General features: G+C 37.5%; 2 protein-coding genes across 3 annotated transcripts; both read left to right on the top strand.

Moving 5' to 3' along the window:
- Positions 1–552: 552 nt before the first annotated feature.
- On the top strand, positions 553–5,757 carry LOC310802004 (troponin I, fast skeletal muscle-like). Of its 2 annotated transcripts, none has more exons than XM_083666229.1 (7): positions 553–567; positions 2,910–2,942; positions 3,139–3,175; positions 4,438–4,566; positions 4,684–4,773; positions 4,891–5,067; positions 5,441–5,757. In XM_083666229.1, the coding sequence occupies exons 2-7, from the start codon at positions 2,935–2,937 to the stop codon at positions 5,534–5,536; spliced, it is 537 nt and encodes a 178-aa protein (XP_083522355.1). In that variant the 5' UTR covers positions 553–567; positions 2,910–2,934; the 3' UTR covers positions 5,537–5,757. The 2 variants fall into 2 exon arrangements, with proteins under 2 accessions (XP_083522355.1, XP_083522354.1); XM_083666228.1 differs by lacking the exon at positions 553–567 and adding an exon at positions 898–938.
- A 2,161-nt stretch (positions 5,758–7,918) lies between these two features.
- LOC310802005 (troponin I, fast skeletal muscle-like) lies at positions 7,919–14,837 on the top strand. The gene is made up of 7 exons (XM_083666230.1): positions 7,919–8,110; positions 13,170–13,202; positions 13,313–13,349; positions 13,461–13,589; positions 14,028–14,117; positions 14,206–14,382; positions 14,469–14,837. Exons 2-7 carry the CDS (start codon positions 13,195–13,197, stop codon positions 14,559–14,561), a joined length of 534 nt encoding a protein of 177 aa, XP_083522356.1. The 5' UTR covers positions 7,919–8,110; positions 13,170–13,194; the 3' UTR covers positions 14,562–14,837.
- Positions 14,838–15,061: the final 224 nt, after the last annotated feature.

Raw genomic sequence — 15,061 nt, 5'->3', positions numbered from 1 at the left:
TCATGCCACTCTCACACCTGCCATCCCTTGACTTTAATCACTCAACGTTCCTTCCTTTCCTCAGGCTGCTCAAACTGCCAGTGTGTAACAGTAACATAACACTGCCACTCCTTAGCAGAACTCTTTTAACTTAGTGAACATCTCTTCCTTGTGTTCAAGACACTCAGTTTATCTACCACTTTGTCCAGTCTGTCAGTGCCCACTCATTTTCATTATAAACAGTGGTGAAATGAGTTACCCAGTTGTATCAAAAAGAACGTGCCAGACCACCACCTGCTGCTAAATATAGATGTTGTCTAAAACTAATAAAGAATCAAAATCTGGAAGGAAGGGTTATTTATAATGGAGGGAGATGGAAGGAGGTGGGGATCAGATATAGTATTTCAGGTGCTTGCCAGCCTATTGGTCTGTGGATGAATCTACTTCCTTAAAGAGAAAGATGGGATTTCCTTGGCCATAGGGGAATGCAATATATACCTTCTTATAATCCCATCAGCCAGCCTCTACCCAGTCTCACCCATCCCTTTGCCAAAATCTGTCGCTCACTTCTTCCTACTTCACTCATAGGTGAGAACTGCTGTTTTATCAGCCTGCTTCTGTTTCTAGCTCTCTCATAAGACTTGAATGTTCCATGTTGGTGGATTGGTTGGATTTTTTTAGTTTACGTATCAATCTTGTTTCCTACATCTTAAAGCAGTGTTTGCTGCTCAGTTTAATTAAATTTTGGGGGGGATTTTAGAACTCTTTTTGTAACCTGCTGTTGGTTTACAGTTGTGCTGTTTTTTTAGGGTTTGTCAGTGTGTGGAGATTCAAGCAGATATATTTGCAAAACTAAATGTTCATTGTACATATTAATTAATCAGATATCCATGTTTTTCTACATTTATATTGTATCAGTTGTTTTCCCAGATGTTTTTTATGAGAGACGCTTGACATAGGTGAGACCCGAGACCATATCGATTTTTTTTTTTGTTAAACAAATAAATATCCAATTGCAGTGTTACGGAGTAGTTCCACTACATCTGTTTAACATCAGTTTAACTGCATTTTGCAGTAGCTTGGTGGTAGTTAAACTAAATTCAAATCCTAGTAGTGTTTCCTGTAGTTAACTATGTTTTTGCCATCTAGTGATGTAGTAAGAGACTGTCATTACATTTTTGCTAAAAAACATTACAATTAAACTATTATTCCAGCCCTCAAACTTAAATGTCCCTACTTTTTCTTCCCTCACTGCATCTGGTCTCCCCACTTTGCTCCACCTCACCATTTTATTCTCTCCCAGTGCTTTCAGAGCATTTCAGTAACACGCTTTCTGTCACATGGACTGGTCATCTTTCCGTAACTAACTGTTGTGTGTTGGATGAAGTAGTTTCAATGTAGTGAGTAGTAGTAGTAGTTTGACAAACTACATTCCTCTCAAGGGTAGCTTTAGTGTACTTCAACTTCTTGTAATGTAATTGGTAATCTAGTTAAATACATTTTCAGAGTAGCTTTCCCAGCACTGTCCAGTCAGTTTTCCAAGTTAATATAATGGATACAATGTTACAGTCAACCTCCTTTGATTTGCAATGAAGTGTCATGAAAGGATAGCCCTCTAGTGATGGCTTCAGAAAGCAATATCCCAGTGTTTATCTTGGTGTCACCGCAAGCTATTTGCATGTGAATAATATGTCACAGTTGAGGGCTCAGGTTGAATATGTCAGATTCAGTAGACAACCTGTAGTCCAGTTGTGGTTCTCATGGTGGATGTATGCATTATGGCTCAAGGCATAGACATACGTTGAGGAATCTGATAGGATAAGAAATGAGATTACATTGGATCATACCACATTATCAAAGAGGTGATATCAGTTATCACATTTGTCCTGCCAGTGTGATGATAGAGTGTAGCTATTGTATTGTCATCTATAAAACATTGCACGCTAATGATAGTCATATTGCATTTTCTATTAATGTTTACTCAGGCGTGAAAGTATATCCCAAAGCATCTGCCTGCATATTATTCAAAGGTTGTATATTATTGTATAATTTTCTTGACGATAATGTATCACAAGAGTACAAAAACATCAAGCACTATTTTTTTATGGATTCAAGCCTTTCAAATCTATAGATTTGTGGTCTATTTTTGTTTGGGAAACACAGATGAACACTCATGAAATCAAGATGGGTTTTCTTTTCAAAGCCATACATCTCTTCAATGCTAGTGCAGTTTTTGTCCTGATAAGCCCCTTTGATTTTGTGGCTTTCCAATGTACTCTCAGCCAATGAAGAGTCAAAGACACAGCTTACCCCAGAGGAAAACACTAGGGATTATCAACTTAACAATGTATTTTCATAGTATGTCTGGCAAATGTATTCAAGGGCTTTTATTATAGTACATCAACTGGAGAGTGGGGTTTCAGCCCTTATTTCAGATGTAGTATAATGTCTTTGCCATCTGAGGGATCTTTTTGAGGGCATGCTGGGCACTAACAGAGGTATCAGGTTCTTGATAATCTTCCAGAGAGACAAGCCTTCCATAACAGAACCAACCAAGAAGAGCAGCTGGCCCCCTCCTTATCCTAATTTAGCCACTGCTTTTCCATGGCCAAAATGCCCTAGCTTGTGCTGGTGTAGGGTTTCTTCTCAGTGGGACAATTATGCCTGATTGCACTGTATAGGGACATTCCATGCTAATTCGACCCAACATGACTTCTCTGTGACCTGTCTATGTGTTCTTGAAAGATACACTGGTTCATCTGTTTGTTAGGTGATCACCATCATACAGTATATACTGTACTGTAGTTATCTTTTGGTTATATCAAGAAATATCAATATTTTATCTTCGAATTCATTCAAATGACCAATGTCATAAACAAAATAGTACATTTGCATTCTTATCATCAAGTATTTACGTCTTATTTTCACAGGGTGTGAAATTAAAGAAACGCCAAGATGTCGGAGTGAGTAACTTAATTCTGTCAAATATGGACTTACATTATCATATAAGTCCATATAGATTTGTATAATAAAATGTGTATTTCTTAAACCAATATTTACTTTATAGGGGTATCAATGGGAGTGACCAAGTTTGGGTAAATTAAATCTTCTTTTGTATTTTTTCCACTCATTATATTAATTATCTCCTCCACTCTACAGGAAAAAGATGTCATCGAGTCGTAAGCACCATCTGAAGGTAAACAACATCAGTCTATTTACTCAACAGTGTAAAGAGCTGCTTGCAAACTATTAAAGTTACATTATGGAACATTTTGCCATTGTGGGTGCTCTTGAGCCAAAAGAGGTCTGCTAAATAGAATGTCCAGAAATAACCTCATTGGACAGAAAGGCGCACATCTCCCCATGTCTATGAGCATCAGCCTATTCTGCCTAAGTTAGTGAGCCTAAAACGAAGGGTTGTCCAGTTTAATGAGGCAAGTTTCATGGGAGACAGGATCAACCACACTGTAAGAAATTGATCTTAGAGGTTCTTTATGGCACCTTTAAGGTTTAATGCAGTCATTTATAGAACCATTTCATGAAAGAGGTGCTTTTCGGAACCTTTTCATCAAAAAGTTGCTGTTTGGAACGTCTATGCCTATCTCATTCCAATCAACACATCTGTTTGAAGTTGGGGTGTGACATGAACATCAGCGCAGATGTAACACAGTCAGAATCAAACAAGAACCAACATCACAGGCACATCGGTTAGTGAGATATAACAACATAAACAACTAAAATTCACAATTACCCACAAATCCCCAAACTTGCTATAATGCTCCCTCCTGTTGCTAAGGAATTGTGGGTAATTGTGAATTTCCGTTTCCTTTGTGTTGCATTATCTCACTAACCAATGTACCTGTGATGTTGGTTCTTGTTTGATTCTAACTGTATTACATCTGTGCTCATGTTCATGCATGTGTTTTGTTGGGGTGGTTTGGTTTGGCACCCATTGGCTTGAAGTGTGTGTAAGTCTATCATTGCAGACCATTCACCTTTGAGGTATTTTGAAGTTTGTAACTTTGAGATATGTTGTGGTCTGCCAATGTGAAATTGCATGCTCTTCCTAAAGCGAGGCTACTAATTATACTAGTTACAAATTAAATATCTCCAAAATGTTTAAGGTTCCTGACACTATAAAATAGTCTAATTTAAGGTTATTAAACTATCAAATAGAACCATCTAAGGTTCTTTCGACATAAACAAGGTTCTATACCATGATTCATAAATGAGTTTATTTCTATTTAGAATAATTTAAGGAACCCCCTATGGATGTTTCATAAGAGCCATTTAATCTATATAGATTATATAGTTCTATATATAACATTTAGGGGTGCCTTATATATATCAAAGCATATAACCTTTTTTTGGTTCCATTTACAGTAGAGTGCAGGATCTGACTAAGGGAAGACTGGACTGTAAATAAATATATTTCAACAAATTGTCACTGTCTTTCAGAGCGTGATGCTCTCCATCGCTAAAGGTTTATTGGAGTTAGAAGTAAAAGAGAGAGCGCAAGAGAGAAAGAGGTACATGGAAGAGAGCTGTCCTCCCCTGACCCTGCCAAGAAGTATGCAAGAGTTACAGGTAAAAAAAACCAAATGATTCTAACCTTGCCCATGTATGACATCAGCAGTTTTTCTAACATACATTTATGTTTTGAACCAGTACCAATACCTAATATTTGTTGATATCACATCTCAGGAGCTGTGCAAAGAGATCCACCATAAGATTGATGTGATGGATGAGGAGAGGTATGACCTGGAGAGCAAAGTCAGCAAATGTGCCAAGGAGGTATGTTCAGTCTCCCTCACAACTGTGACCTCCTAAAACCTGAATTCCATCCCATTATTATACTCTACTTGGTGCCAATTGAATTAATGTGTGTTTTCTTCTTCTACTATTGTCCAGATTGAAGACATGAACATAAAAGTAATTGACTTGAAGGGCAAGTTCAAGAAGCCAGCTTTGAGGAAAGTGCGTATGTCTGCTGATGCTATGCTCCAGGCTCTGCTGGGCTCCAAGCATAAGGTGTCCATGGATCTGAGAGCCAACCTGAAACAAGTGAAGAAGGAGGTCAAAGAGGAGGTGGGTATCTGGCCAGGTTGTTGAAATGATATTGATATTGATAGATATCTCACAATATTAGACCTAGATCTTTTTTGTGATTCAAGGAGGTCGGTCATACAGAATTAAGTACATGTTGAATACATATACATGCTCAGTAGTGGGCAACCATGCTATAAGGGGTTATTGATATGAATCTCTCCCTGCAAAGGCTATTTGCCAAGCTCTTTTCATGTATACAACTGACCTCAGCTGCTCTGAAATGACAAACCAAGAAATCACCAATGAGATACCATGTTGTATGCCTCTCAGCACCCAGCAGCACCTCAGGCTAGGGTCTTGTGGATGCTAATCAGTGAATCTGAACCATTTTTTGATCTATGCTGCTATGCAGGATAAGGAATTGCGTGACGTTGGTGACTGGCGTAAGAACATTGAGGACAAGGCCGGCATGGATGGCAGGAAGAAGATGTTTGAGTCTGAGGCTTAAAGTATTCTGCCTCAATTCCCAATATTAGTACCCCATAAATGTATTTCATGGTAACAGACACAGAGCTATCACTTTTGACTCACTCTTTGTCTTGACAATCAGTGTATATTTCTGTAAACAAAATATATTTCATTTTACTCCTACGGAACAGAAACTTGCATAATAAATGATTTTAAGTTTGGCACCAACTGTGTGATCCCATTTATGTTTTGCTTACAGTGCACACGTTGGCAAGTATTTACTATAGCTTTGAAAAAAACACTCCCATGTTGAAAACACTGAACCCCTAAAGTGAGCAATTTAATCTGTAAATAGGGTTGGAACGATAAATGGATTAACAAATATATACTGTAAAGAAACCAATACATATGTAACGTTACAGCATCTCTATATCAATCTTTATGTATTATGTTGTACACCAGTCTATTACTTCACAATTACAATTTATCACTGTGTTGCAACATATTGATATAATGTTGTTACAAGAGTAATTACAATGTTACTATACAGGTATAAGATCGACTTTGATTTGAAGTGTTGTATGGTATGATTTGACTGTATCATACTGTATTATGTCATGCTGCCACGTGGATAAAATGTAAACCCAACTGTAGTCTAGACTAGGCAGAGACGTAGGAAGTATATTTTGTGAGAGGGTGCTGCCTAAAATGCTGTGAGGGAAATATTTGCAAAAGTTTGCAGATCATCTGTTAAACAAGCAATTCTGGTGACTTTTGATGGGAGAATAACATAATGATTAGTGTGGGTGAAAAGCATGAAACGTTTGGGTCTCAGGTAAATGACACAATGCCAACAGCTGATTTACCCGAGTGCACACGTCGAACACGTCGAATAAACAGCTCTGATCATGACAGTGTTACATATATATGCCAGTATGTCAATCCCAACTCATCCAAACCAGCACTACAATCTAGCAGGAGCCTATGTCAACGCGCACCACCACACAAAGTGATTGCATTTTGAGAGCGGTATAATTTGAGATGGAGTAAGGTCAACACCTTGCATTTTGGATGTTTGTCCTGATTCCAACAATGACAGAAGATGTCCCCACCCCCTTTATGTAATCACCTGTTAAACAAGCAATTTTGGTGACTTTTGGCAGGAGAATAAAAGCATAGAATCCAACAGCAGTCACATTTTAACCAGTAGCCAAAATGATGCACATAGACTTACAGACATACTGTCACACACCATCACAAGAACACGAGATCTGTATAAATAAATAAAAAGCCACTGACAGGGGGTGCAGCTGCACTCCCCGTTCCTACGTGCCTGGACTCAAGTCATGTTGGTCTTTATTTTTCCAAATATAATTTTTTTTGTGGTGTAAACATGACATGTTCTCTTTAACCGTGCTTTAAACTTGGCTATATTGTTTACAACACCATACACTGTGATATGCACGGTGGTAGTGCATGAAATGTAAAGAAAGAGGACATCAAGAGCCAATCCTTTCGATTAGTGATTTCCATTAGTGGTGAAAATTCATTATTACAGCCCAGAAATTTGAGAAAAATCATATCCAGTTAGTAGCCACGGACTGATAACCTCAATACGAGGGGATATCATGCAACCTGGCCTGAGTTAAATCCTCTGTGATAACACACTACTACAGACATACTGTAGTACATGTAGTACATACAACTGTTAAGGTTCCAGTCCCAGTTGACACTAGTCCAAATCCTAATTGAGTATTGTTGATGATCCATGTGACCTCTGACCTAGTATGTGGAGCAGGTGTTTGTAGGTCCTCTCTCCACTGTGAGCCCCTCTTTGGTGGTGCGATTGATTGTTGTTGAGGAAAGGAACAATGCTGTGGAATATCTGGTAAGTATTCACATGGTTTGTAGTTTTGTTGGTTTTTATTCAGCCCTAAATCAAACTTTTTGTTGATGTTTTGATCCACACTTTTGCAGATCCTGCTCAGATCTATGTTGTACTAGTGACGCCTGAATTCCAAATAAATGGGAAATATTTATATAATAACTATGACAATCTATTACAACCTATATGATGATTATTGTGTCTAATCATTTTAGAGGTCTGTAGAATTTTAATGCATATAGTAGTGGGATCTACCCAACAGATTGCATGGGATAAAGCTTAAACTGGAGGTATCATAACATCTGACAATGTTTCATTTTGGGATGAAATATTCCTTTAATATTGCTATTTCATGCAATGTACTTATATGTAAATCTTACTCTCTAATTTAGATTTTCCCCTCTCGACTTTTCCTATTTCTATGATTTCCTATCCCTTTAAAAGTTCAGTTGAACTCAACCCAGTGCTCTTTCACAATTGTTAAGTTGATTGATTCAATATGCTGACTACAAAATAGTATTGATTGTTTGCAGGTGGCAATTAAGATGTGTACAATTTAAGTTATAGTGTAACATTTCCATTAATGGTCTATACTTCCCTTGTTGATCTATCTCTTACAGAGAGATACTGTATCTATGCTATAGTAAGAAAACAACAAAAAATGACCAAAAGTCTACTGCGTGCCATGGAATCCACTGACATCACTCACAGACATATGATGCATTTAAGGTATGATTTAATGTTTGATGTTTAATAGCTTGGAATCTTTTTACAATAAACAACATGCATGCCAGTTTCATGAACTTCTCTTTGAAAATGTGTGTAAATTATGGCATGCTCTAGTACTGTTGATGATAGGCCTTTGAAGTCCTGTTGGAGGACTGTTCTTTATACTCCATACTGCATGGGCGATGGCATCTGCTATATAAAACATAATGAAATAAGAATAACAATCTTGAAGGACGGGTTATTTATAATGGAAGAGCCGGGGGGAAGGGGCAGGGGGGAGCACTGTACTGTATTTCATGACCTTGTCAGCCCATTGGTTTGACTAGTAATCCACTTCCATAAAGAGAAAGTAAGGATTTAGAAAGTGATTAGAGAATCCAATATATACCTTCTTAACACATCAGCTGCCTGTGGTCAGTCAGTCCCCATCCTTTAACAAGCCTGTGCAACTCTACAGCCTTTAAGGTGAGAACCTTTCATTCTGTCTGTCTGTTTGTCTCTATGCTGTTTCTCCCTTTTAGATACTGTGGGATAGAGAGAGTTTTGACTCAGATTTTGGAAATCTCATAAGTTAATAAACATCATCGTAGAGATATGGCAAAGCGATTTCATGTAATTACCTTGTTGTTGGTAGAGAATGATATGTTTCTGTTGTTAATGTTTTTGTAATTTATGAGGATTTACGAATGAGAAATGTGTAATGCATTTTAGTAAGAGAAAGGTTAAATGTATATGATGCTTTGTATTTGGTTGTTCACTTGGCTATCGTCCAAGGAAATCTTGATTTGTCCAATGCTCGTAAAAGATGAAAGTGTTTTGACGGTTGAGTCAGACAACTATGGTGCACATTTTCATAGTCAGCTGAATATCATTACATTTTGACATTAAGGGTTGAAAGGTCTCAAAAGAAATTCTTAAACAAAGAAATTATTCTAGTATCTTAGTTTATTTGTGTCAATATTCATATTGTCATATATTTTATTTTGTTGATGCTTCTTTCTAACTCCAATAATAGCAAATAGGCACTAGTGCTGTGTGTGGTTTTCTGAATACAAACCTACAGTATGCCCCAGGAGTAGTACATGTTTGATATATGGACTGGTGATGGACTGGTGAAAGGGAACACCACTACCAGCCATAAATTTGAAAGCGATCCTCAAATGTTTTCCTTCCCGTCAACACCAACTTTTGGACATAAATATTACCTAATTATCTATGTCTCCCCCACTGTGAGACAATTTCTTGTCTACAAATGTTGCTGTTTGCCTATTGATACTATTGAACTACTGGTTGAGTTCATTAGCATAGTGAGGATATAACTTTAAATGATGCCAGCACAAGTTTTACTATGGCAGCTGACATCCAAGCATGAAAGAGTCTCTGTAAATACCTCTCTGTCTGTTAAGAAGGACTCCTAACAAAGACAGTAGTTCAACAAAACATTCTGATGATAGTATGCCCGCTCATGTAAAGATCGGCAATGTACTACTGTAGCTTTAAAGTTTCCAGAACTGTTTTACTTTGAAAAGTAGTCACAATACAGTACATGTATGATATAATCTTTTTTTATTGCACAGCAAGAAGCCTACATATTGATTAAAAAACAACAGATTATAGTTACACTACTTTTAATCAGAAATGTATCTGGGTAATCGGGGAGAAAAGACACAGTGAACTGATAGAGCAACAGTTATTTTTGAGATGTGCCCTAATGTCTAAGGGATGTTCTAAAGGGCAAGGCTGGCACCACCAGCTGTGGTGTTGTGTTACAATGACCTCTATGAGACAAGCCTACCATAACACAGCCACTCAAGACAAGATCTGGGCCCAAATTTAGATCAGCACTCACTCCGATTACTCAGATAATGTTTCATCTCCGGGGAAACAGCACGTCAAGTCAAGATTTGAGTTGAAGTGATTCACAGTGTATTCTTATCAGTAAAGATCACTCACCGAAGTTACAAGCAAACAAAAAGACACTTGAAAATTTAAGTCTGTCCCCACTGGTGGTAGTGTTTCATGTGGACTAAAAAGTATATATATATATATATATATATATAGAGAGAGAGAGAGAGAGAAAGAGAGAGAGAGAAAAATTGTCATTTGATTTAGTTAAAAATCTATTTTATCCCAATTGTTCCTAACATTACTCTGTTTATAGTTGATCAAAAAAGGCACCTTAATAGTATCAAATTATATCATGCTTTTATATATATATATATTATACACACAGTATAAGTAATTGTACAGTGAAATCAAACATACTATAAAGTTAAAGTAGAGATTCTCATCTTTTATTTGATGGTATTGGTGTACATATTGGTTTCACCATTCAGAAATGACACCACTTTTTATGCATAGTCCCTCTATTTCAGGGTACCAAAAGTAACGGGACAGATTTATGAAATGTCCAAATGAAGCAATGTTTAGTGTTTGGTCAACAATCCTTTGCATGTAATAACTGCCTGAAGTCTGTGTCTTCTTTGGTGATGCTCTGCCAGGCCTGTACTGCAGCCATCTTCAGTTGTTGTTTGTTTTGAGGTATTTTTGCCTAAAATCTTATCATTCCTAGTTGCTATGGCAGTATGTTTTGGGTCATTGTCTTACTGTATAATGAAGCACCATCCAATACATGGATTGCACTCGAGCAGACAAGATGTTTCTATACAGTACACTTCAGAATTAATTCTGCCATCAGCAGTTACAATCATCAATAAAGATGAGTGAGCCAGTTCTAGTGGCAGCTATACATGCCCAAACCTAACACCACCTGCACCATGTTTCACAGATGAGGTGGTATGACACATCAGATGAGGTGGTCTCTGACACATTCACGCCTACCTCCTGGAGCAGTGGTTCTCAACCGGGGGTGCGCGAGTAGGCTACAGGGTGGGAGGGGAAAAAAACAAAAGAAAACACGAAAAATCACGGACTCACTGGCTATTAGTAGACCTACAAAGGAGATGCAACAGATTCCCCCCATGTCGAAATGCAAGTGGTTGGACTATTATAACACACAAACAAATCAACCACACAGTTTCATTTCAAATCTACCAATACAGGGGGTAGTATTTTGAGCCTGTGACGCGACGTCACGTAAGTGCTACTATATTAGCGTCCGCACACGCGTCGTAGCTCCATTCACTCTAGTCTAGTCTCTTGCCAAGTTCACTTGTGCCAGCTCTCGCTAGTCTATCTGTTATCAATCTCGATATCGATTTACTTAGGCCTATACTTCAAAATCCAAACAGTCTTTTTAAAGACTAACCCCACAAACAGTCTTTTTAAAGATTATCCCCATCTCAGCCCTAGCCAGTAATTTTTTAACTGCTAGGTGTGCACTTAGCTAACTAGCTAGCAACATTTTCACCGTGTTGCAACACAACTATACGACCCACGCGACTAAGACACACACACACACACACACACACACACACACACACACACACACACACACACACACACACACACACACACACACACACTCACACTCACACTCACACTCACACTCACACTCACACTCACACTCACACTCACCCACTCACTCACTCACTCACAAAGGACTACAATTGTTAAGTCTTAAAAAATAAAGCATAAATTCATATCAGAGGTCTGGTGCCAATTCCCAATTATAGCAATAGCCTAGTAATGATAATAGGCCTACTGATAATAATAATAATAATAATAATAATAATAATAATAATAACAACAACAATAAAGCATGTAACCTCATAATTATATAGCAATAGCCTAGTAATGATAATAGGCCTACCACTACTCATAATAATAATAATAATGCCTGCAAGCTCACATTAGAAGTCTGGTGCTACTGCCAATTATAACAATAGCCTAGTAATGATAATAGGCCTACCTACCGCTACTGATGATGATAATATTAATAATAATAATAATAATAATAATAGTGTGGGCCTAACAATAATAGCCTAGCCTAGGGCTATCTATCTATCTATCTATCTATCTATCTATCTATCTATCTATCTATCTATCTATCTATCTATCTATCTATGCAAGGTGGTGTAGTGGGGGTGGCGCCGGGAAGGGGTGGCGCCGGGAGGAGGGGGGGCCCAAACTGCAATGAACCAGCTTTGGGGGGGCCCAGCTTGCAAAAGGTTGAGAACCCCTGTCCTGGAGAATGTTCCTGATCTGTTGGACAGTTGTTGTTTTTTTTCTTAATTATGGTGAGCATTCTTCGGTCATCCACTGTAGAAGTCTGCCTTGGCCTACAAGCCCGTTTGTGATTGCTGAGCTCTCTAGTGCTTTTTCTTTTTTTTAATGATGTTCCAAAGAGTTCCTAAGGTTTTGGCTATGTTTCTGTTTTTTTTCAGATTTTTCTGCCTAATAATGACTTCCTTGAGTTTCTTGACATACTTCTTTGGTTCTCATGTTGACAGACACCAATAGCAAACTCAAAAGGCAAATGCAAAGCCTAGAATCAATACTAGACATTGACAGCTCTCTTATGCCTGCACAAATGATGTGACGAAACACATCTGACTTACCAGAAACACCTGTCAAGCCAATTGTCCCATTACTTTTGGGTACCCTAAAATAGGTGGACTATGCATAAAAAGTGTTGTAATTTCTGAATGGTGAAACCAATATGTAAACAAATAAAACAATATAAAATAAAAGCTGAGAATCTCTACTTTAACCTCATAATAATTGTTTGATTTTAATAGATTTTTTTGAGTTTAGAGCCAAAAGAAGAATACATGCTTCACTTCACTGTCCCATTACTTATGCAGGGCATGGTATATATATATATATATATATATATATAGATAGATAGATAGATAGATAGATAGATAGATAGATAGATAGATAGATAGATAGATAGATAGATAGATAGATAGATAGATAGATAGATAGATAGAGATAGAGATAGATAGATATATGACTATATCAATATACACAGACGCATATACTATTTACACTATTTGAAATACCACAGCATCAAACATACCTTGTTGTTCTGTATTATTGTGATGAAATGCATAACATATTTGGTAACAGGCTTATTATTGTTTTCTATTTCTAGGAAGTAAGGAAACCAAGCAGCCAAGATGTCTGAGTAAGTAGCCTATACAACCTTTACATAAAGCCTATTCTTTCAAGCATTTCAGCATTTTTTTTTTTTTACTAAATTCTAAAATTAACACACTTTTTGTCCTTGGTCTACAGCAAAAGAATGTCCATGAGTCGCAAGCATACAATAAAGGTAAATAATCAGCTTTTTCTGTTGTGAAAGCTTACAATATAATTATAATCATAATAAAGCTAACATATTACATAAAAAATAAGAGAAGATTCGTCATTATTTAATCCTCAGAGTGGTATGCTGGCCGTTGCTAAGGATTTGCTTGATGCCGAAGCAATAGATAAAGTTGAAGAAAGGAAGAGGTACATGGAGGAGAACTGCCCCCCTCTGCAGCTGCCTCACTCTAAGGAGGAGTTAATGGTACAACCCATGATACTCCCCTCACATTACATGTTTTTTTTGCTTTTTTGTTTTTTGCTTTTTTGTTTTTTTGTTGGTATACTATCCCTACATTGGGAACAGCTTTACTGGTAAAGAGAAACTCATGTAATGGGTTTGCAAAATAAGTTGAACCAATAGCTTGTTGTCTGAAATATACATTTTACAATAGGCCTACATAGCTTTTTAGCAATGTTGATATTACAACTTGCTAGGTAGTTCTTTTGTCTGCCCTTGTACTGATGAAATGTGTTAGCCCATGATATGGTACATCTTGAAACCTGCATAATTTGTTCTCACAATTATTCAGAACAAATCTACATTTTCTGAAATAAAACAGAAAGACTTATTTATATACTTTCGATTGAGGCTTTGGACAGTTCCACAGTAATAATCTACTTTATTCTATTCTTTCATTAGGAACTTTGCACAAAGATGCACGAAAAAATCACTGTAATTGATGAGGAAAGGTACATCTTAGAAGTCAAAGCGAACATGGTTATTCATGAGGTAAGAACGTTTGTCTGTCCATGCATTTATTGGTCTCATTTTTCTAGCCACCAGATTCACTGATGTTTCTGTTCCAAACTCAACCCAGGTTTGGGACCTGAACATCAAAATTGTTGACATGAGGGGCAAGTTCAAGAAGCCACCACTGAAGAAAGTGCGCATGTCTGCTGATGCTATGCTCCAGGCTTTGCTGGGCTCCAAGCACAAGGTGACCATGGATCTAAGATCCAGCCTGAAACAAGTAAAGAAGGATGTCAAAGAGGAGGTGGGTATTTTTCTAATAGGGTTGATACATACAGTATATCTAATTTGGAAAGATTTGGCCTTGTTACTGAGCTCTCACTTTTGCAGGATAAGGAACTGCGTGATGTTGGTGACTGGCGTAAAAACATTGAGGACAAGTCTGGCATGGGTGGCAGGAAGAAGATGTTTGAGACAGAGTAACGTGTCTGTTTCCTACCCTGAGATGTCTTTTGTGTTAATTAAAATATTGTCGCTTTATGCCACAACTTTTGTTTCTTGTACTGTGTACTGTAACAACGTCTGAGATGTGTGTAATCTTCCTGCTAGTTTGCAGCTTCACTCCCAGCTTTAGAGACTGTGGAATCCCAGCTCTTACATGTGCTACCTTTGTAAGATCCCTCTTATCCCTCGTACTGTACAGTGTCAAGCAATCTTTTGTAATAAATTGTCTGAAGGGAAACATCCAATTAAATGATTTCTGTTCCAATGCTTATTGAACTACTGACTATTGCAACCGTTATACTGTCCTCTGAAGAGTCTGGACTACTGGTAATGTTATAGATAGCTATGTTCCCCATATCCTTTTCTTCTCACTAGTGCACATGTGCATCACTCCCATAGTTGATACACGCCTCAGAGTTTCTAATCTAAATCAAGTGGTGTGTAGCAGGTTTCTAGAAGTTTGAAATCAATGCTTTCTC

The sequence above is a fragment of the Argentina silus genome, assembly GCF_951799395.1.
Source record: "Argentina silus genome assembly, chromosome: 3".
Classification (NCBI taxonomy): domain Eukaryota; kingdom Metazoa; phylum Chordata; class Actinopteri; order Argentiniformes; family Argentinidae; genus Argentina; species Argentina silus.
The sequence above is the reverse complement of the archived record's forward strand: the minus strand, read 5'-3'. Positions and strand labels throughout refer to the sequence as shown.